Source organism: Salvelinus fontinalis, chromosome 28, assembly GCF_029448725.1.
Source record: "Salvelinus fontinalis isolate EN_2023a chromosome 28, ASM2944872v1, whole genome shotgun sequence".
In the NCBI taxonomy this organism is placed as follows: domain Eukaryota; kingdom Metazoa; phylum Chordata; class Actinopteri; order Salmoniformes; family Salmonidae; genus Salvelinus; species Salvelinus fontinalis.
In genome coordinates, this window is record NC_074692.1 from 29,597,943 (window position 1) to 29,622,820 (window position 24,878).

At 39.6% G+C, this 24,878-nt stretch overlaps 1 protein-coding gene across 2 annotated transcripts in view; it reads right to left on the bottom strand.

Annotated features, from left to right (window-relative positions):
* LOC129826567 (secreted frizzled-related protein 1-like) overlaps positions 1-16,436 on the bottom strand; it is a 37,013-nt gene extending 20,577 nt beyond the window's left edge. The window contains exons 1-2 of one of the 2 annotated variants that reach the window (XM_055887451.1): positions 15,642-16,436; positions 4,158-4,238 (exon numbers count right to left, since the gene is read on the bottom strand). In XM_055887451.1, the coding sequence (XP_055743426.1) occupies positions 4,158-4,238; positions 15,642-16,167 (607 nt within the window). In that variant the 5' untranslated portion in view covers positions 16,168-16,436. The remainder of the gene's footprint in view (positions 1-4,157; positions 4,239-15,641) is intronic. The other variant, XM_055887453.1, reaches the window with a different exon arrangement.
* Between the last annotated feature and the right edge of the window lie 8,442 nt (positions 16,437-24,878).

Here is a 24,878-nt window from a genome sequence, read left to right on the forward strand (position 1 = left end):
TTAACCTGTGGCAGCCATCTTAACAGCCTGCTTTCTCTTTTCTTTATTCAATTAGAACATCTCTAGGGAGCATAAACATTGCTTGTTTACATGTTGCCCAACCGGTAGAGCAAAGCAAAGGAAACTAACCACCATATAGCCCATGGCATTGCCACACTGCAAGAAGATCAGCTCATCAGCTCCTGACAGTGTCCCAAATGGCACCCTATTACCTACATAGTGCACTACTTTTTAACAGAGCCTTTTGTGCCCTGGTCAAAAGTAGTGCACTTTATAGGGAATAGTGAGCCATTTGGGACATAAGCCCTGTTTTTTCTCATGGGAGTTGGGACTCTCCCTTTGTGGGCCACTCCTGCTGTGATTAGGTCTCATGGCTGCAATAACAGTCTCATTTAACCGCCATTGTCAGCGGCCATGCTCAGTCTGCCTGGATAAGCTCAGGCATCAAGCGTTAAAGAGATTATGACAAGAAATCAAAACAACATCTATCTTAATCATAGATGAAGCAGACCAATAATGTGCCACTCTCTCTTGGCAAACCAGGGACGGTTTCTGAGGACAGAAAAGGGAGGCCCATCATTACAGTGTAACAATGGGCCACTTCATTTAAAAGACTTAACTTTGTATTAGCTGTTCCTGAGAGAAAACTTGTTTTTAATGCACAAAGTCTGTCTTCCCAACGTCTGCTGCTTGGAATTGATTTGGAAACCACTAAAAATGTGAGAGGCCAGCTACAAGCAATAAAAAATAAGGCACAGCATTATGTAAACTTGTGCACATTCTCACTGCACACAATCAATGTCTCAAGGTGGGTTGAATTTACAGTGTCCCTGCATGTGAGAAACTATCAATGCATTTGAATTGCATTCAAAAACAAAACATTCAAACAGCTGTTGCTACTCTGCATTGACACCCTGTGGATAGAATGGCATAAAGACATGTGACATCAGTCCCATGTGACATCAGACGGTCTGTGATATGGACCAATAGGAATTAAGTTTTAAAGCACAACTCTACTGACACCTCCAGAATGCCAGACAGCGAAACAAACATACCGATTTACAGCTTTAAATATCTGCCAAATAAAGACTTTAGGGCCCCAATTCAATAGTTACAGAATATTAGCCTTTAAATGTTTTTATTTAACCTTTATTTAACTAGGCAAGTTATATCCGTGGTAATACATATGTAAAGCTATGAGAATTAAGCATCAGTTGTATGAGCAAGAAAACAAGTTTAACTGTACTTTCTCAAGAAATCTTTCACATCAGTTTACTTGGTGGTCAGTTGGCGCGTCAATCTGTTACATCTTAAGGAATGATCCCCAGAAGTATAGAAATTGTCAATCTTTTCAATTTCACTTAAATCTAGAATCGGCTTCCTATTTCGCAACAAAGCATCCTTCACTCATGCTGCCAAACCTACCCTCGTAAAACTGACTATCCTACCAATCCTTGACTTCGGCGATGTCATTTACAAAATAGCCTCCAACACTCCAACACGCAATTGGATGCAGTCTATCACAGTGCCATCCGTTTTGTCACCAAAGCCCAATATATTACCCACCACTGCGACTTGTATGCTCTCGTTGGCTGGCCCTTGCTTCATATTCGTCACCAAACCCACTGGCTCCAGGTCATCTATAAGTATTTCCTAGGTAAAGCCCACCTTATCTCAGCTCACTGGTCACCATAGCAGCACCCACCCGTAGCACGTGCTCCAGCAGGTATATTTCACTGGTCACCCCCAAAGCCAATTCCTCCTTTAGCCGCCTTTCCTTCCAGTTCTCTGCTGCCAATGACTGGAACGAAATGCAAAAATCACTGAAGCTGGAGACTCATATCTCCCTCACTAACTTTAAGCATCAGCTGTCAGAGCAGCTTACAGGATCATTGCACCTGTACATAGCCCAACTACCTCTTCCCCATATTGTTATTTATTTTTTTGCTCCTTTGCACCCCAGTATCTCTACTTGCACATTCATCTTCTGCACATCTGTCACTCCGGTGTTTAATTGCTAAATTGTAATTATTTCGCCACTATAGCCTATTTATTGCCTTACCTCCCTAATCTTACCTCATTTGCACACACTGTATATAGACTTTTCTATTGTGTTATTGACTGTACGTTTGTTTATTCCATGTGTAACACTGTGTTGTTGTTTGTGTCGCTCTGCTTTGCTTTATCTTGGCCAGGTCGCAGTTGTAAATGAGAACTTTGTTCTCAACTGGCCTACCTGGTTAAATAAAGGTGAAATAAATAAAATACTCAGACAGAACAACTACTCTGAGCACTGTCTGAGAGTAGGCTCTGTGAAATGTTGGTCAAAGCCACATAATTTCTCCGATAATGAAACAATGTCCCATCCATCCAACAAGCATGAAATTGAGCAAATCTTCTTGAAAATGAAACTATTCTTTGTAAAAATATGCTATGACCTTTGAAACGTAAAGCATGTTTATGCTCATTCATCACTATCCTAGTAAAGCATGTTTATGCTCAATCATCACTATGCTAGTAAAGCATGTTTATGCTCAATCATCACTATGCTAGTAAAGCATGTTTATGCTCATTCACCACTATGCTAGTAAAGCATGTTTATGCTCATTCATCACTATCCTAGTAAAGCATGTTTATGCTCAATCATCACTATGCTAGTAAAGCATGTTTATGCTCATTCATCAATATGCTAGTAAAGCATGTTTATGCTCATTCATCACTATGCTAGTAAAGCATGTTTATGCTCATTCATCACTATGCTAGTAAAGCATGTTTATGCTCATTCACCACTATGCTAGTAAAGCATGTTTATGCTCGTTCATCGCTATGCTAGTAAAGCAAGTTTATGCTCATTCATCACTATGCTAGTAAAGCATGTTAATGCTCGTTCATCGCTATGCTAGTAAAGCATGTTAATGCTCGTTCATCGCTATCCTAGTAAAGCATGTTTATGCTCATTCATCAATATGCTAGTAAAGCATGTTTATGCTCAATCATCACTATGCTAGTAAAGCATGTTTATGCTCATTCATCAATATGCTAGTAAAGCATGTTTATGCTCAATCATCACTATGCTAGTAAAGCATGTTTATACTCATTCATCACTATGCTAGTAAAGCATGTTTATGCTCATTCATCACTATGCTAGTAAAGCATGTTTATGCTCATTCATCACTATGCTAGTAAAGCATGTTTATGCTCATTCATCACTATGCTAGTAAAGCATGTTTATGCTCATTCATCACTATCCTAGTAAAGCATGTTTATGCTCAATCATCACTATGCTAGTAAAGCATGTTTATGCTCATTCATCACTATGCTAGTAAAGCATGTTTATGCTCATTCATCACTATGCTAGTAAAGCATGTTTATGCTCATTCACCACTATGCTAGTAAAGCATGTTTATGCTCGTTCATCGCTATGCTAGTAAAGCAAGTTTATGCTCATTCATCACTATGCTAGTAAAGCATGTTAATGCTCGTTCATCGCTATGCTAGTAAAGCATGTTTATGCTTGTTCATCGCTAGGCTAGTAACGCATTTTTATGCTATAGAGTAGTGGAAGAAGGTGGTTTTGTTTTCTTTCTTCACCTTGTACAGTCAGCTGGAACTAAATCCATGAGCCTCTATGATACTTAATGTCGAACTGATCCCTTTTTCTGTTTTTCTTACAGAACCCTTCTATTTCCAATAGACTGGTTGACCCCACTAAAGACCTCACTTTTAAGATCATACAAAGAGATGACTGTGCGGTGCTATGGGCCATCATCTATAGCTGGGATAAAGCTCCAAGCTCATTACTGTCGGGAATGCAGTCGGGAATGCATGTAAGTAAGCAAACCTAGTGACAAGAGTGTCACTTTAACTTCTCTAAGCTTGATATGTAAATATTTTACTATGTACTTTGTCGACATAAGGTGGGTGGGAGGAAGGGATCATTAGGTCTGTCTGGGACATATATTCCAGAGCTGTAAGGATAAACATACTGCTGTAGCCTACTGTATGTGGTTCCAGGTGTATAGGCTACTATCCTGTGGTGTTGGCAAACATGATCCACAGGTATGGTTGCCCATAGGAAAACATGTCATGACAAAACGTGTGTGTGCATGTGTATCCTCGGTATGTAAATGGTAGTGTTACGGTTAGGAGAAGCTTACCAAACTCGCTGGCACACATGTGCTCTAGAATGATGTCTGTTTTCATTTCATTGTCACATGGGGGACATATGGGGGAATAACCTGTGAAAGGGAGGGAGGAGAGACAGTCTATTTAGAGGGTAAGACATGTAGCACTGATACAGTAATCTACCAGTTAACATAGCTCTGACAAAAATTTACCAAAACTGAAAGGATAAGCAGGAAATCCAGTATCCTCCAAACAGGATTCTAGAATACCTACCAATCCAAACAGCTGTCAGGCAATACAACTGAATCCCTAACAGACCCTTGCATTGTTCACACCTCTATTTACTTCAACATCAGCTCATTTCCCATGGTAGTAACACTGCTTTACCACCTATCTCCCTGCCTGTGCTTCACATCAGTCTTGCAGACAAAATCTTATGTAAACACCTACAGTACAGTTCAAAAGTTTAGGGTCACTTAGAAATGTCCTTGTTTTAAAAGAAAACCACTTTTTTTGTCCATTAAAATAACATCAAAATGATCAGAAATACAGTGTAAACATTGTTAATGTTATAAATGACTACTGCAGCTGGAAACGGCTGATTTTTAATGGAATATCTGCATAGGCGTACAGAGGCCCATTATCAGCAACCATCACTCCTGTGTCCCAATGGCATGTTGTGTTAGCTAATCCAAGTTTATCATTTTAAAAGGCTAATTCATAATAATAACTTACGGTTATGGATGAAGACCGCCGTCATGAAAATAAAATCACCATCATCAACAGTCTTTCGTTTTTGGGAAAAACAGCTGACTGAAGACTGGTATTGTGGTATGCAAAAATGTACATGATAATTTAGACTGTTCATTCAAATTATGCTAACTGATGTGGCTCATGCAATAGAATGTATTTTTTGTAATGTCAGTTGAGTTGAATCAACAAATCACAGCACATACTGTATTCATGGGTACACTTCCTGCTTTTACTTCCTGCTTTGCTCCTACGGGTACACTCGCAATGGCCGCCAGTCCACCCATTATGCCACCATTGACTTGAAATCGGGCCACCCCTTTATATTTCTATGGCAGCACATGCAGAGGACAGGAGAAAATGTGGTCATTTGAGTGGCCAATTATCATCATTCCAAATTCTATGACTGTCACAGCCCTAACGCGCACACAGCCACGCACACACGCAGATACACATACAGTTGAAGTCGGAAGTTTACATACACTTAGGTCATAAAAATAGATTTTTCAACCACTACACAAATTTCTTGTTAACAAACTAAAGATTTGGCAAGTCGGTTAGGACATCTACTTTGTGCGTAACACAGGTAATTATTTTCATTTTTTTTTGTTTACAGACAGATTATTTCACTTATAATTCACTATATCACAATTCCAGAGGATCAGAAGTTAACATTAACTAAGTTGACTGTGTCTTTAAACAGCTTGGAAAATTCCAGAAAATTATGTCATGGCTTTAGAAGCTTCTGATTGACTCAAATTATGTAAATTGGCCTATTGGAGATGTACCTGTAGATGTATTTCAAGGCCTACCTTCAAACTCAGTGCCTCTTTGCTTGACATCAAGGGAAAATCAAAAGAAATCAGCCAAGACCTCAGAAAAAAAATTGTAGACCACTACAAGTCTCTTTCATCCTTGGGAGCAATTTCCAAATGCCTGAAAGTACCACGTTCATCTGTACAAACAATAGTACGCAAGTATAAACACCATGGGACATACCGCTCACGCGTCTCCTAGAGATGAACGTACTTTGGTGCGAAAAGGGCAAATCAATCCCAGAACAACAGCAATGGACTTTGTGAAGATGCTGGAGGAAACAGGTACAAAAGTATATATATCAACAGTAAAACGAGTCCTATATCGACATAACCTGAAAGGCCGCTCAGCAAGGAAGAAGCCACTGCTCCAAAACCGCCATAAAAAAGACAGACTACGGTTTGCAACTGCACACGGGGACAAAGATCGTACTTTTTGGAGAAATGTCCTCTGGTCTTATGAAACAAAAATAGAACTGTTTGGTCATAATGACCATCGTTATGTTTGGAGGAAAAAGGGGGAAGCTTGCAAGCCGAAGAACACCATCCCAACCGTGAAGCACGGCGGTGGCAGCATCATGTTGTGGGGGTGTTTTGCTGCAGGAGGGACTGGTGCACTTCACAAAATAGATGGCATCATGAGGGAAGAAAATTATGTGGATATTTTGAAGCAACATCTCAAGACATCAGTCAGGAAGTTAAAGCTTGGTCGCAAATGGGTCTTCCAAATGTACAATGACCCCAAGCATACTTCCAAAGTTGTGGCAAAATTGTTTAAGGACAACAAAGTCAAGGTATTGGAGTGGCCATCACAAAGCCCTGACCTCAATCCTATAGAAAATGTGTGGGCAGAACTGAAAAAGCGTTTGCGAGCAAGGAGGCCTACAAATCTGACTCAGTTACAACAGCTCTGTCAGGAGAGGTGGGACAAAATTCACCCAACTTATTGTGTGTGGGCAGCTTGTGGAAGGCTACCCGAAACGTTTGACCCACGTTAAACAATTTAAAGCAATGCTACCAAATACAAATTGAGTGTATGTAAACTTCTGACCCACTGGGAATGTGATGAAAGATATTAAAGCTGAAACAAATAATTCTCTCTACTAACATTCTGACATTTCACATTCTTAAAATAAAGTGGTGATCCTAACTGACCTAAGACAGGGAATTTTTACTAGGATTAAATGTCAGGAATTGTGAAAAACTGAGTTTAAATGTATTTGGCTAAGGTGTATGTAAACTTCCGACTTCAACTGTACATACACATTCCCTGTTACTTGAGGCTTTTAAGGAAGATTAGGCCTTCATTGTCAGAACAGATTCCGAAGAAAAAGTATGTGAACCCTTTGGAATTACCTGGATTTCTGGATTGGTCATCAAATTTTATCTGATCTGAATCTCAGCCACAGTAATAGACAAACATAGTGTGCTTAAACAAATTACACACAAATTATTGTATTTGTCTTGTCTATATTGAATACATAATTTAAACATTCACAGTGTAGGTTGGAAAAAGTATGTGAACCCCTAGGCTAATGACTTCTCCAACAGCTAATTGGAGTCAGGAGCCAGCTAACCTGGAGACCAATCAATGAGACGAGATTGGAGATGTTGGTTAGAGCTGCCTTTCCCTATAAAAAAACTCACAAAATTTGAGTTTGCTATTCATTGCCATTGCCAAACAAACAAAATAAATCTCAGAAGACCTAAGGTTAAGCATTGTTGACCTGCATAAATCTGGAAAGGGTTACACAAGTATCTCTTAAAGCCTTGATGTTCATCAGTCCACAGTAAGATAAATTGTCTATAAATGGAGAAAGCTCAGCACTGTTGCTATTCTCCCTAGGAGTAGCTGTCCTGCAACGATGACTGCAAGAGCACAGCGCAGAATGCTCAATGAGGCTAAGAAAAATCCTAGAGTGTCAGCTAAAGACTTACAGAAATCTCTTGAATATCCTAACATCTCTGTTGACGAGTCTACGATACGTAAAACACTAAACAAGAATGGTGTTCTTGGGACCCAACCCATGAAACAAAAACATTGCTGCACATCTGAAGTTTGCAAAAGTGCACCTGGATGTTCCACAGCGCTACTGGCAAAATATTCTGTGGACAGATTAAACTACAGTTGAGTTGTTTGGAAGAAACACATAACACTATGTGTGGAGAAAAAAAGGCACAGAACACCACCATCAAAACCTCATCCCAACTGTAAAGTATGGTGGAGGGAGAATCTGTCACACCCTGACTTTAGAGAGGCTTTTATGTCTCTATTTTGGGTTTGGTCGGGGTGTGATTTGGGTGGGCATTCTGTTCTATTTTCTAAGTTTTTGTATTTCTTTGTTTTGGTCGGGTATGGTTCTCAATCAGGGACAGCTGTCTATCGTTGTCTCTGATTGAGAACCATACTTAGGTAGCCCTTTTCCCTCCTTTCTGTGTGGTAAGTTGTCTTTGTTTGTGGCACTATATGCCCTTAAGCGTCACGGTTGTTTTGGTATTGTTTATTGTTTTGTCGGCGTCATTCTAAATAAAAGGAATATGTACGCTCACCACGCTGCACCTTGGTCCAGTTCTTTCGACGGCCGTGACAGCATCATGGTTTGGGGCTGCTTTGCTTCCTCAGGGCCTGGACAGCTTGCTATCATCGGCGGAAAAATTAATTCCCAAGTGTATCAAGACATTTTTCAGGAGAATGTTAGGCTATCTATCCGCCAATTGAAGCTCAGAAGTTGGGTGATGCAACAAGACAACGACCCAAAACACAGAAGTAAATCAACAACAGAATGGATTCAACAGAAGAAAATATTCCTTCTCGAGTGGCCCAGTCAGAGTCTTGACCTCAACCCAATTGAGATGCTGTGGCATGACCTCAAGAGAGCAGTTCACACCAGACATTCTAAGAATATTGCTGAACTGAAACAGTTTTGTAAAGGAGGAATGGTCCAAAATTCTTCCTGACCATTGTGAAGGCCTGATCCGCAACTACAGAAAACGTTTGGTTGAGGTTATTGCCGCCAAAGGAGGGTCAAGCAGTTATTAAATCCAAGGGTTCACGTACTTTTTCGACCCTGCACTGTGAATGTTTACATGGTGTGTTCAATAAAGACATGAAAACGTATCATTGTTTGTGTGTTATTAATTTAAGTAGACTGTGTTTGTCTATTGTTGTGACCTATGTGAAGATCAGATCAAATTTTATGACCAATTTATGCAGAAATCCAGGTATTTCCAAAGGGTTCACATACTTTTTCTTGCCACTGTAAGCACTGACTGTGCAGATGTTCCACTCAGGGTTCGATATTTATTTTCAGTTACAGGAGCCAAGTTACATGAAATGTTTAGAATATTTTGACATTATGATTTAAAACAATGAACGATTGTGACTGTATAGTGCAACAACTATTGGTAGTGTCTTTGTCAAGTGATGTTCATGAATTTTCTGATAACTTTTCTGTTCTTTCTCGAACAACATTTGGAAGGCTGCAAGGTTTAACATCTAAACTCTAAACAAATGAAACAGATGGTGAAATATAAATCAAAATATATTAACACACACTTATCCTGTTTTGTTGTGATTGCTACTTGTCCATGACGTGTGTTTGACAAAACCTTGTGAAAGTTACACCCAGGTGGAAAGAGCTTGTGAAAACAGGCACTGTTTACAGAGTCAGAGTCACTATTTTCTATTTCATCTTGTTTCTACTCTAAATCAATTACTGCTTGCTTCATACATGTGCAGCAGCAGTGGAGAGGCTCTTTAAATAACTTTCTAAAAATACATGACCCACTGGGCAAAACCTGGTTGAATCAATGTTGTTTCCACATCATTTCAAGACAAAAAAATCAAGGATGACGTTGAATAAATGTGGAAAACGAATTAGATTTGCACAAAGTCGTCAACGTAAGGGCATGCGTTCCAAATGGCACCTTATTCCATATGTAGTGCACTGCTTTTGACGAGAGCCTTTGTGGCACACATTGTGGATCTCTGTGTGGTCCCAAAGCTCCAACAGGAGACTTTTCTCATGCTGCTGGGATACTGCCCGAACAGTACACACACCACCATGTTGGCTCCACAAACACCAGCATGTTGGCCCCCCCTCAACCCAACACGTCCCAGTAACAGAGGGACTACCTCAGATATACAGTAAGTGCGGTGTAACTGCAGCACCATGGAGTGAGAAAGACCTCTCCATCGGGTGCTGGACTGTTAAGTCACCAGTCACCATATCAATCCTGTAATCCTGCTGTCGGACGAGTCATTCATGTTCAGAATGGAGGAAATGTTTGAACACTGTTTTGCAGCATGCATATGTTATACAATGTAGATCAAAACGTAAGGAGGTTGATAATGGAAAGTCCCTTTTAATTTATTAGCAAATCTGGATGAGGTGGTTGTACTTCCCTTTCTCTGGGACACCTCTACTTAAAGAGCAGAGCTGAATTTCCAACTCGCTCCAAGAGACATCCTACTAATTCCTATGGCAATAAAATACTACAACCCATGGCAGGAACAAGAATTTTAGACAAAACTTGTCCTTTCATTGTGAAAGGCCTTCTGCAGCATCTATTTCTGTTGTATTTTCGTGATTTTTGTTTGTTTACAAAACATATCTAAACCATTGTTACTACCAAGCTATTAGGTAAATATTGTCCTTTTGACCATAACTCAGTCCAGAAACTGAATCTGCATCCCAAATGGCACTCATTTCCCTTTATAGTGCACTACTTTTGACCAGAGCCCTAGACAGAAAGGCAGCACGGGCCTATGGTCTTTTGGAGTTCACTGTAACCTTGAAACACCGTTTATTACATTAGCGAAATTGACATGGCCTGTATTTTTTATCTCTCATCATTGTCCCTCTGGTATTCACTCTTAGAAATACCACTGTATCTGCTCTTCAAATTAAGCTATAGGGTAATTTCACATGAACAACGTGATGCTGAGACTCAAATTCTTCACTTTAAAATGTATGTCAAACAAAAACCAATGATTGCAAAGTTAAACAAACAATACAACTATATGCACAATGACTACTTTTAATAATTTCTACTGAACATTTGACAAAAACACATTTTACTTGAAGAACAGTGCAAATTCTTGGTAACAGAATCACAGCACAAACAGTCATTCTGTTACCAAGCTTTGCATCTGCACTGCTCTTCACCAGAAGCGGCTGGGCAGAGCAAACAGAGCGAGGCGGTGGAAAGGACGGGACAGGCAGAGCAGTGACTGTATGGATAGTCCATATCTCCAATCATCTTTGTTTATAGTGATGTTGTGTTTCAATAAGTGAATGAACTGGTCTAATTTACAGTGGCTTGCAAAAGTAAGTAGCCCATGGCATTTTTCCTATTTTGATGCCTTACAACCTGGAATTAAAATAGATTTTTGGGGGGGTTGTATCGTTTGATTCACACAACAAGCCTAACACTTTGAAGATGCAAAATATATTTTGTTGTGAAACAAACAAGAAATAAGACAAAAAAATAGAAAACTTGAGGGTGCGTAACTATTCACCCCCCTAAAGTCAATACTTTGTAGAGCCACCTTTTGCAGCAATTACAGCTGCAAGTCTCTTGGGATATGTCTCTATAAGCTTGGCACATCTAGCCACTGGGATTTTTGCCCATTCTTCAAGGCAAAACTGCTCCAGCTCCTTCAAGTTGGATGGGTTTCGCTGGTGTACAGCAATCTTTAAGTCATACCACATATTCTCAATTGGATTGAGGTCTGGGCTTTGACTAGGCCATTCCAAGACATTTAAATGTTTCCCCTTAAAACCAATTGAGTGTTGCTTTAGCAGTATGTTTAGGGTCATTGTCCTGCTGGAAGGTGAACCTCCGTTCCAGTCTCAAATCTCTGGAAGACTGAAACACGTTTCCCTCAAGAATTTCCCTTTATTTAGCATCATCCATCATTCCTTCAATTCTGACCAGTTTCCCAGTCCCTGCCGATGAAAAACATCCCCACAGCATGATGCTGCCACCACCATGCTTCACTGTGGGCATGGTGTTCTCGGGGTGATATGGTGTTGGGTTTGCGCCAGACATAACATTTTCCTTGTTGGACAAAAAGCTACATTTTAGTCTCATCTGACCAGAGTACCTTCTTCCATATGTTTGGGGAGTCTCCCACATGCCTTTTGGTGAACACCAAATGCGCTTACTTACTTTTTTTCTTTAAGCCATGGCTTTTTTCTGGCCACTCCTCCGTAAAGCCCAGCTCTGTGGAGTGTACGGCTTAAACTGGTCATATGGATAGATACTCCAATCTCCGCTGTGGAGCTTTGCAGCTTCTTCGGGGTTATCTTTGGTCTCTTTGTTGCCTCTGATTAATGCCCTCCATGCCTGGTCTGTGAGTTTTGGTTGGCGGCCCTCTCTTGGCAGGTTTGTTGTGGTGCCATACTCTTTCAATTTTTTTAGAATGGATTTAATGGTGCTCCGTGGGATGTTCAAAGTTTCTGATCTTTTTTTATAACCCAACCCTGTTCTGTACTTCTCCACAACCTTGTCCCTGACCTGTTTGGAGAGCTCCTTGGTCTTCATGGTGCCGCTTGCTTGGTGGTGACCCTTGCTTAGTGGTGTTGCAGACTCTGGGGCCTTTCAGAACAGGTGTATACATACACTGAGATCATGTGACAGATCATGTGACACTTAAATCCACCTGTGTGCAATCTAACTAATTATGTGCCTTCTGAAGGTAATTGGGTGCAACAGATCTTATTTAGGGGCTTCATAGCAAAGGGGATGAATACAAACGCACGCACCACTTTTCCGCTTTTTTTTTATTTTTATTTTTTATTTTTTAAGTTATTTTTTTCATTTCACATCCCCAATTTGCACTATTTTGTGTATGTCCATTACATGCAATCCAAATAAAAAGTTAATTCAAATTACAGGTTGTAATGCAACAAAATAGGAAAAACGCCAAGGGGGATGAATACTTTTGGAAGGCACTGTAGCATGTACAGTATGGTAAAGACCACCAATCGCCTGCATGCCCAGCTGGGTCATTACAATTCAAAACAATGCATTCTAAAATAAATGACACACTCACCTTTGGTGAGTTTAGCCATAAATGTGTTTTTGTAAAATGTTCTGTGGAAATTGTTAAAAGTAGTCCCTAGGTTTGTTTAACTTTGCAATCATTGGTTAAAACTTCTTGTCAATAGGGTGGCGCTGTTTTCACTTTGGAAAAAATCGTGCCCAAATGAAACGGCCTCGTACTCTTTTCTAGATCATACAATATGCATATTATTATTACTATTGGATAGAAAACACTCTCAAGTTTCTAAAACTGTTTGAATTATGTCTGTGAGTAAAACAGAACTCATTTTGCAGCAAACTTCCATGTAGGAAGTGAAAAATCTGAAAACGAGGCTCTGTTTCAGGGCCTGCCTATTCAATTGCCTTATATTTATCGATATGCATGCACTTCATACGCCTTCCACTAGATGTCAACAGGCAGTGGAAGGTGGAATGGGGTGTCTAGCTTGATTTGAGGCCGAACAAGAGCTTTTGGAGTGGCGGGTCAGGAATTTTCTTTGTCTACCAAGGCGCGCCGCGGAGCTCGACATTGGCTTCTGAAAAGCGTTACGTATACACGGCGAATATCTCCGGCTCTGATTTTATTTGATACATGTGATAATAACATCATAAAGTAGGTTTTCTCAACCGAGTTTTATCAGTTTATTCAACGTTTATTGGGACTTTTGGAATTTTCCATTCTTTGAGCCAAGAGTTGATGGGCATGTTCGCTCCACATGGCTAGCCAAGGTTGCTAATTCGACAGAAGAAATGGACATTCTAAAACCAAACAACAATTTATTCTGGACCAAGGACTCCTTGTACAACATTCTGATGGAAGCTCAACAAAAGTAAGAACAATTTATGATGTTATTTCGTATTTCTGTGTAAAATGTTGAGTCCTATTCTCCGCAGTTTTGGTGAGCACTGTCTCGCAATAACGCAAGCTGTATGTTATGGTAAAGTTATTTTTAATAATCTAACACAGCGGTTGCATTAAGAACCAGTGTATCTTTCGTTTGCCATACAACAAGTATTTTTATGTAAAGTTTATAATGAGTTCTTTGGTCAGATTAGGTGAGTGTCCAAAATATCTCTGGAGATTCTGGTGAATCGATGCTACGTATTCACAATGTATAATCAGGATTTGTAGCTCTAAATATGCACATTTTCGAACAAAACATAATTGTATTGTATAACATGATGTTATAAGACTCATCTGATGAATTTGTTCAAGTTTAGTGATTCATTTTATATCTTTTGCTGGTTTTTGCGAAAGCTACCTTTTGCGGTGAATAAATGTGTTCGTGTGTTTGGCTAATGTGGTAAGCTAATATAATGCTATATTGTGTTTTCGCTGTAAAACACTTAAAAAATTGGAAATATTGGCTGGATTCACAAGATGTTTATCTTTCATTTGCTGTACACCATGTATTTTTCATAAATGTTTTATGATGAGTATTTAGTTATTTCACGTCGCTCTCTGTAATTATTCTGGCTGCTTTGGTGATATTTTTGATGGTAGCTGCAATGTAAAACTATGATTTATACCTCAAATATGCACATTTTCAAACAAAACATAAATGTATTGTATAACATGTTATAAGACTGTCATCTGATGAAGTTGTTTCTTGGTTAGTGACTAATTTTATCTCTATTTTGTCGGTTTTGTGAAAGCTACCTATGCGCTAGAAACATGCGGTTGTGTGAAATAGAAAATATGCGGTTGTGTGTTGGCTATTGTGGTTAGCTAATAGAAATACATATTGTGTTTTCGCTGTAAAACATTTTACAAATCGGAAATGATGGCTGGATTCACAAGATGTTTATCTTTCATTTGCTGTATTGGACTTGTGATTTCATGAAAATTATATTATATCCCTGTCCCGTTAGGCCAGGCTATGCTAGTCAGTTTATTTGATGAGGAGGATCCCGGATACGGGAGAGAGAAGCGGTAGAGGTTTTAACATACATTATAAAGTGAAAAATTGGAGTCTCAGCATCACTCACTCTGTTACTGTGGAATTGCCCTATGCAACATTCTTGGGGGTTCTAAAGGAAGAGGTCAGTGGTTGAGAGGTCAATACAAAATGGTCATTAATAGATGTATTAGTTATTTGGCTGGACTCCCAGTATTCAACAAACACCTTGAAATAAATTGCTACCATCTGTTTAAGAAGTTTTACAATATAACTTGTTTGTCAATAGCGAGCAACTTAACATTTGCTCGGAAGAGAGGTTATCTCTTGGTACAGACAGAGAAGCGTATATTGCTATGAACTAACGAAATAAATGCTTTACTATCTCACTCTTATATTCTTTGAGATAATCTAATCGAGAAATAATCTAAGCAGTCGTGGGAAAAATGATCCCAAAAGGTTGGGAATGATCATTTGCATGAGGTTTGAGATCAACAAACAGATTTGAACCCCTGAAACAACATTCTGCTGCCTGTAGAACTGCATGGGTGTTGATTCTCACACCATGTCAAAGCAGTGACTGAGTGTTCAGTCAAGTACTGCAGCTCTATATAGCCTGCCCTATAGCATAATATGTTGAGCCTGCCCTATAGCATAATATGGTGTTCACATTAGTTTGTGTTGCCCAATCCAGATATTTGATAAGGATTATTACATATTATCATGTTTTATCCACAAAATTGATTCAAAAATGTTTATAAAATTGAAAATAAATCATAATAAAAACTGTCAATTGAACAATACAGCTTACAAACTCCTAGCCAACGCCTCAGTTATTTAAGCATTATGCCAAGCAATGGCTCAGTTTCAGATCTGGTACCAGGCTGAGAGATCTTAGAAATCACATAGGGATTTTATATGTAATTATGTATATAGATATGATGACAGGCATGATGCCTGCTGATAGGTAGGTAGGAAGGTAGGTAAGTAGGTATAACCTTACCTGTGGGCTTGGTAGCTTCAGTGGCGTTGGGTGCAGTCATGGCAATGCACACGTCATCCTGGGGAAACTTGTCACAGGTGAGCATCTCAGGCCAGGGGAAGCCGAAGGACTCCATGATAGGGGTGCAGCCATCCCGTACAGCCTCACACAGCCAGCGGCAGGGGTATATGGGGCGCTCCAGGCACACTGGGGCAAACAGGGAGCAGAGGAACACCTGGGTACCCGGGTGGCAGCTCTTATGCACCAGGGGCACCCAGCTGCCCGCCTGCTGCTTCACCTCAGCCATAGTCTCATGCTCCAGTAGGTTAGGCAGCAGCATCTGGTTGTAGCCCACATTGTGGCACAGCCGCAGGTCCTCTGGGATATCCACACACTGAGGAGGCTTGCCATAGCTGCGGCCACCATTGTACAAGTCCGATTTCCAGCTCAGGTATTCATACTCAGAGGCTCTGCTCATGGACACCACTGCCATGGTCAATGCCAGAGGGATGATTCTCCAACGGCACAAAGGTTCAATGGATCTCATTGTTCACAACAGAGGAGAGTCTACAGGATAAAAGTAAAATGCAACTCACTGGAGCTTTCAGTATAGAATAGACTTGCTACAAGAGAAAAAATAAATGGAGAAAAGCTCCAAGAGTCCGGTGGATAAATGTTCTCTGAATAGAAAGTTTCAGGTTTCAGTGTAACTCCACTCCTGCCTCCTCTTGTTGCACCCCCGCTGTTCTGTTCCCTTCTGCTGCGACTGACTCACACAACCGCCTGTAAAGATAGCTGCCTGGGGTATGGCAGCTTGGAAACAAGAGGAAATTGTGAAGTGTGCTTCGGCCAATCCGAAAGCGTCTGCGCCTTTTGGCACTCACATGTCAATCAAAGTGCTCAATTACCCACTGCGTAGAACACAGCTCAACTTTCCCTACCCCCTTCATTAGCCTTTCTCTTCCTTTGTCAAAACAAAGACCTTGCCTTGACACCAAACAAAAAAAATATGTAATAGTTGGTCAAACGGACGCGAGCAATCAATTGACAGCCATTACGCACAGTAGCCTACATTTGTTTAATGATTTTGTACAGTTATTTGGAGAATTATATTTGACAAGAAACAGTATTTATATCCAATGTCAATATGCAGAAATACAGTATGCTCAAGAAATATAAGGAACTAGGCGAAAAACTTTCAAAAGTTTTAAGTCAAAGTTTTAACTATGTTAAATATATCTGAAAACAAAATGAGTTCAGACCAATAGTGTTGAAAGATACATAACGTCACACATTCTAAATGTAAATGACAGTCATATTGTCCTGACGTGAAGAACAGATAATATTGTTAAATTAAATATACATTGTTATTTCAGTCTAGGTTACTTAGATGTAATTCAATTTTGTTAAAGTAAAAGTGTCCATCTGCATGTCACTCCAAGTCGTAACAGCTTTCCCAGGTTAGACAGGACTAAGACAAGAGATGGGAAATCTACCAATTTAAATGTGCATTCATTTCCATGCCATTGTCTTGTTAATGACGAAACCCAATTAAACACTCCACATTAGAAAACAAAGCAGACAAAGGTCTACAGCCTAAAAATGTAATCGCCTTGGTCTTTCCTTTTAGCAGAAGTACTGTGAACTTTAAAATAAAATAAAAGTGCAACTAGATTTGACATCACAGAGGCCATGGTCTTCAACTATAGCCACATGTGGTTACTTTAGGTGACATGTACTTTTTCATTTTATAATGCAATTCCAATCTACAGGATCATCATAGAACTGCCAGTGCCATGGCCATATGATAGGAAGGTTAACAAAAGTATTTTAGAGATTGTACATTTCCAATAAACTGGGATGTAATAAGGGTTATGCTGACACTATGTCTGTTTAGCAGTGCTGCTATATAGACAGCTTAATGAGGTTCAGGCACCTAACTACAGTTTGCACACAGTAGGGATTGCTAGGACAAACTATTTAAGACTGGGGTGGAGGTGAGGGGAGTTTTTAAAATGTATTTTCTTCTCTCCTCTCCAGACCTGGCTTCACTCAGATGAATGAGAAAACTGAATTCCTTGGCTGCAATAGCAAACGGCACCCTATTCCCTATAAATAGTATACTACTTTTGACCAGGGCCTGTAAATCTCTGGTTAAAGGAAGTGCAATATGTAGGGAATAGGGTGCCATTTGGGATTCCTACCATGTCTGTCAGGAATAATGTGCCTAACTGTGAAGCCAGCAGCTGAAAACAGTCTGTGACTGGGATGTTCCACATACATGGAGCTAGGTAGCAGCAACCTAAAACCACCTCAGAGTACAGCCAAGACTAAACACGCAAAAATTACTACAGAACAATATGTCAGCTTGTGTGACATTGGATGTCAGAGTCTGGACAATTTCTAATAATACCATGTTGAGTCTAAACATATAGTACCAGTCAAAAGTTTGGGCACACCTTCTCATGCAAGGGTTTTTCTTTATTTTTACTATTTTCTACATTGTTGAATAATAGTGAAGACATCAAAACTGTGAAATACACATATAGAATCATTTAGTAACCGTAGCCACCCTTTGCTTTGATGACAGTTTTGCACACTCTTGGCATTCTCTCAACTAGCTTCACCTGGAATGCTTTTCCAACAGTCTTCAAGGAGTTCCCACATATGCTGAGCACTTGTTGGCTGCTTTTCCTTCACTCTGCGGTCCAACTCATCCCAAACCATCTCAATTGGGTTGTGGCCAGGACATCTGATGCAGTGCTCCATCACTCTCCTTCTTGGTCAACCATCCCTTACACAGCCTGAAGGTGTGTTTGGTCATTGTCCTGTTGAAAAACAAATGAAATTCCCACTAAGCGCAAACCAGATTGGATGGCGTATCGCTGCAGAATGCTGTGGTAGTCATGCTGGTTAAGTGTGCCTTGAATTCTAAATAAATCACTGACAGTATCACTAGCAAAGCACCCCCACACCATCACACCTCCTCCACCCAAGCTACACGGTGGGAACCACACATGCGGAGATCATCCATTCACTTACTCTGCATCTCACAAAGACATGGCAGTTGAAATCAAACATCTCAAATTTGGACTCATCAGACCAAAGGACAGATGTCCATTGCTTGTGTTTCTTGGCCCATGCAAGTCTCTTCTTCTTATTGGTGTCCTTTAGTAGTGGTTTCTTTACTGCAATTCGTCCATGAAGGCCTGATTTGCGCAGTCTCCTCTAAACAGTTGATGTTGAGATGTGTCTGTTACTTGAAATCTGTGAAGCATTTATTTTGGCTGCAAATTCTGAGGCTGGTAACTCTAATGAACTTATCCTCTGCAGCAGAGGAAACTCTGGGTCTTCCTTTCCTGAGGCGGTCCTCATGTGAGCCAGTTTCATCATAGCGCTTGATGGTTTTTGCGACTGCACTTGAAGAAACTTCTTGAAATTCTTCGCATTGATTGACCTTCATGTCTGAAAGTAATGATGGACTGTCGTTTCTCTTTGCTATTTAAGCTATTATTTCCATTATGTGGACTTGGTCTTTTACCAAATAGGGCTATCTTCTGTATACCACCCCTACCTTGTCACAACACAACTGATTGGCTTAAACGCTTTAAGAAGGAAAGGAATTCCACAAATTAACTTTTAACAAGGCACACCTGTTATTTGAAATGCATTCCAGGTGACAACCTCATGAAGCTGGTTGAGAGAATGCCAAGAGTGTGCAAAGCTGTCATCAAGGCAAAGGCAAACCTTTTGCCAAATATAAAATATATTTTGATTTGTTTAACACTTTTTTGGTTACTGCATGATTCCATATGTGTTATTTCGTAGTTTAAATATCATCCCTATTACTCTACAATTTAGAAATGAGTACAAATAAAGAAAAACCCTTGAATGAGTAGGTGTGTGCAAACTTTTGACTGGTACTGTATGTATATTTTCTTATTATTTAAATAGACATTACATCTGTGAAGTGGCTTGCAACGTTTATGAGAAAAAAAATCTTACGGCACACCACAACAGTCATTTGCGATGTAGATATGCTGTTTTTTGACAGAGAAGAAAAGAATATTCAATATACTATAGGCCTAGTTCTCCAGTGGAAGTCATTGTTAGCAGCACATTGTTAAGCTAGAAAGCTAGACTGATTCATATTCATGTTGTATGAACTTCAAAAGGAGCACTTATATTGGGGTTGCATATGTTTTAACAATAGAGAGACTAAATATTTGAACTTTCAGGGCCCAAGAAAAATTTGTTTGCCTTTAGATCTTTAACAATCATCCATCTCAATTCAACAGTGTTTAACTACATAATCTCACATACAGTACATGTTCATGTATAGTATACCCATTTTGGTAGAGCAGAGCTAACATATATGTTGCTAAACATCAGTCAGTAGTGACTGTTAGCTAAACACCAGATCTCCTTTAGGCCATAACGTCTTAGTAAGTGTGACAAGTTGTATGTACACTGAACAAAAATATATGTTTATTGAGCTGAAATAAAAGATACCAGAAATGTTTAATACACACAAAAATATTATTTCTCTAAAATATTGAGCACAAATTTGTATTACATCCCTATTAGTGATCATGTCTCCTTTGCCAAGATAATCCATCTACCTGACAGGTGTGGCATATCAAGAAGCTGATTAAACAGCAGGATCATTACATAGGTGCACCTTGTGCTGTGGACAATAAAAGGGCACTCTAAATGTGCAGTTTCATTACACAACACAATGCCACAGATGTCAAGTTGAGGGAGCTTGCAATTGGCATGCTGACTGCAGGAATGTGCACAATTTCTGTGGCCAAATAATTAAATGCTAACTTTCTACGATAAGCCACTTCCAACGTTGTTTTAGAGAATTTGGCAGTACATCCAACCGACCTCACAAGCGCAGACCACTTGTATGGCATTGTGGGGGCCGAGCGGTTTGCTGATGTCAATGTTGTGAACAGAGTGCCCCTTGGTGGTGGTGGTGTTATGGTATGAGTAGGCATAAGCTATGGACAATGAACACAATTGCATTTTAACGATGGCAATTTGAATGCACAGAGATAACGTGACGAGATCCCGAGGCCCATTCATCTACCTTCATCACCTTATGTTTCAGCATTATAATGCACACACCCATGTCGCAAAGGTCTGTACACAATTCTTGAAAGCTGAAAATGTCCCATTTCTTCCATGGCCTGCATACTCACCAGACATGTCACCCATCAACGTGTACGACAGCGTTTTCCAGTTACCGCCAATACCAAGCAACTTCACACAGCCATTGAAAAGGAGTGAGACAACATTCCACAGTCCACAATCAACAGCCTGATCATGAGTTGCGCTGCATGAGGCAAATGGTGGTCACTTCAGATACTGACTGGGTTTCTGATCCACACCCCTACCTTTTTTTAAAGGTATCTATGACCAACAGATGCATATCTGTATTCCCAGTCATGTGAAATCTATACAGTGCCATGCAAAAGTATTCATCCCCCTTGGCGTTTTTCCTATTTTGTGGCATCACAACCTGTAATTGAAATAGATTTTTACTTGGATATAATTTAATGGACATACACAAAATAGTCGAAATTGGTGAAGTGAAATGAAAAAAAATGACTTGTTTAAAAAAATTACATAAAATCAAAGAGTGTTCTAAAAATGTTATTTTAAAACATACATTCCATTCTCATCTTCAACAACACTCTCTCCATCCTCTATGTTATTAGGTGTGTTGGTCATGCCCACTAATTGGCCACACCTGATCTTAATGAGTGCATGTTTCCGTTGAAATTGGGTCTATTTGAATAGACAAAAATAAACAGCTTTGTATGAGTTAAGAAAACATGGCATGCTAGCTCCATCCTGGTGGTGCAGTGGGCTAATTACATGGATCAAATACAGTAAATCGCAAGTTAGAATCTCACTGATGATGTGCCACAATAAAAAATAAAAGTGCTTTCCATTTGTCCTATCTGTGCTTGCAGTTCAAACCAGTTAACCTATGCTAGTCTTATTGAAATACTTTTAATAAGTTTTAAGGAAGAAATTCTAAAACCTCAAATTCAAATAACCTTTACATTTATTTTACCATTGCATTTCATGGGTGGCAGGTAGCCTAGTGGTTAGAGTGTTGGGCCAGTATCCAAAAGGTTGCTAGATTGAATCCCTGAGCTGACAAGGTAAAGGTCTGTTGTTCTGCCCCTGAACAAGGCAGTTAACCCACTGGCATTGTAAATAAGAGTTTGTTCTTAACTGACTTGCCTAGATAAAAAAAAAAATTCTGAGAACACAATAAAAACCTCCCAGGTAAACTTTCAGGGAATCATAGTAAAATGTTCTCAGGACCCCCAAAAAATGTTAGTTCCCTGAGCACCCAAAATGTTCTCAGAATGTAAAGAAAAGTTTTTGCGGTCAGGAAACTTGTGGCTTTGTTCCCAGAACCAATGGGAAACCAAAAACCTACATTCCCACAACATCCAAGGAACCAAATGTGCTAGCTGGGATAGCCCTGATACTGTATGTTGTGGCCAGGCCCTCTCTATACAATGTGGGCCAGATAAGCAGTGTGCTCTCCCCTGCTGAGCAGTAATCCTGGAGTTATGTGAGAGGTATTTTGGCCCCAATCTTCAGGAGAACAGAAGCTTCTGTAACCTTGAGTAACTGGAGCAGCCTTTTTTTGTATCCAATCAAAAATCTCAAATCACCTGCATTAGTCATGGACAGGGCAGTGAATCCAGACAAGCCATCACAGGCCGCGTTGCCATGCTACCTTACTGTCTTGTGAAATTCCCTCAAGGTATAACAGAAACATGTGCTTTGATTTGGCGATCACAACCCTTTAAGTAGCAGCAGAATGGAAATACAATGGCAACTTGTGGGGTTTTTAGTATTCCTCTACTTCTGCACAAACAGACGTTTAAAAAAAATGTCAATGCATATTTTGATAGGATTGTGATCTATTTCAGCTCCATTCACATACCAAGCTAAAGGTTATATTTATCTTTACAAGCTTGTCATTGTAAAGATAGGGATCCAATCTGCATTTTACCCCCTAATTGACCTTTCACAATGAGCCAGCTTCCTATGTGTCAATCCTGTTTGCGATAAGAATAAATTGTTTTGTTTTCTTAGTGAGAAGATATGCATAATTTGATAAGGATCTTCATCATTACTCCTACAATAGCCTTACTTTAACATTAATGGACCATCAGCATGGACCTCCAGCTGTTAAGCTTTGTTTATTCTAATGTCAAGCCAAGAGTCTTATCAAGAGGTTGTTCTCCGTCTTGTGATAAGTCAAACACCCACAATGCAGGTATTATGCAGTAACGTTAGCTTAAAACTTCTTATGGATAGGGGACAGCATTTTCACGTTTGGATGAAAAGCGTGCCCAGAGTAAATGGCCTGCTACTCAGTCCTAGCTGCTAATATATGCATATTATTAGTAGATTTGGATAGAAAACAGTCTTAAGTTTCTAAAACTGTTTGAATGATGTCTGTGAGTAGAACAGAACTCGTATGGCAGGCAAAAACCTGAGAAGAAATCCAACCAGGAAGTTGGAAATCTAAGGTTTGTAGTGTTTCAACTCTTTGCCTATCCAAGATACAGTGGAAATGGTGTAATGTTGCACTTCCTAAGGCTTCCACTAGATGTCAACAGTCTATAGAACCTTGTTTGATGCTTCTACTATAAAGGAGGGGGGAATGAGAGGGGATTAAGTCAGAGGTCTGGCAGAGTGCCACGACCTGGTCACGCACATTCACATGAGAGGTAGCTTGCGTTCCATTGCATTTCTGAAGACAAAGGAATTCTCCAGTTGGTACATTATTGAAAATTTATGACAAAAACATCCTAAAGATTGATTCTATACTTAGTTTGACATGTTTCTACTGACTGTTCGTCTGACTTTTCGTCTGAACTTTCTCCTGGACCTGCCCGCACGTCGTCAGTTTGGATTGTGTACTAAACGCGCGGACAAAAGGAGGTGTTTGGACATAAATGATGGACTTTATCGAACAAATCAAACATTTATTGTGGAACTGGGATTCCTGGGAGTGCATTCTGATGAAGATCATCAAAGGTAAGTAAATATTTATAATTATATTTATGACTTATGTTGACTCCAACATGGCGGATATCTCTTTGGGTCGATTGGGCTCTGAGCGCTGTACTCAGATTATTGCATGGTGTGCTTTTTCGGTAAAGTTTTTTGAAATCTAACACAGCGGTGGCATTAAGGAGAAGTTTATCTAAAGTTCCATGCATAACACATGTATTTTCATCAACATTTATAATGAGTATTTCTGTAAATTGATGTGGCTCTCTGCAAATTCACGGGATGTTTTGGAAGCAAAACATTACTGAACGTAACGCGCCAATGTAAACTGAGATTTTTGGATATAAATATAAACTTTATCGAACAAAACATACATGTATTGTGTAACAGGAAGTCCTATGAGTGTCATCTGATGAAGATCATCAAAGGTTTTTTATCTCTATTTCTGCTTTTTGTGACGCCTCTCTTTGGCTGGAAAAATGGATGTGTTTTTCTGTGGCTATGTACTGACCTAACATAATCGTTTGGTGTGCTTTCGTCATAAAGCCTTTTTGGAATCTGACACGTTTGCTAGATTCACAACAAGTTTAGCTTTAATTTGGTGTATTGCATGTGTGATTTCATGAAAGTTTAATTTTAATAGTAATTTATTTGAATTTGGCGCTCTGCATTTTCACTGGATGTTGGCCATGCGGGATGCTAGCGTCCCACATATCCCAGAGATGTTAACTATCTCAGACTCTACTCAATGCCCATGAGCACAACCCACAAAGGTTGTTAACTGTGACAGAGACAACACTTGACTCTCTAAAGTAAGACATAAGCAAGGGCTACACTCTCCCAGCGTTAAGGGAAAATTCCAACCCAAAACTATGTTTTGGTATTTGTTTTATTAGTCCATTGTTGATACAGTCCAATAATATTTTGCATGTCAGCAATCAAGTTTTCAAAATGTAGATCTTTCAAAATATAGCCGGCATAATGCATTTTGTATGACACATTTTAGCATTTGGTTTTGGGTGGAGTTTTCCCTTAAGTGCTACCTGACAAAAAGCACTTGTGGTTGCTGTTTCAAAACATTTTCATTTTCCTCTTCCCCTCGGACATTCCAGAGTTTTTCAAGCTGATAAATTTTATGTATACTTTCATGTATACAGTCTCAAATCTCTAGAAGACTGAAACAGGTTTCCCTCAAGAATT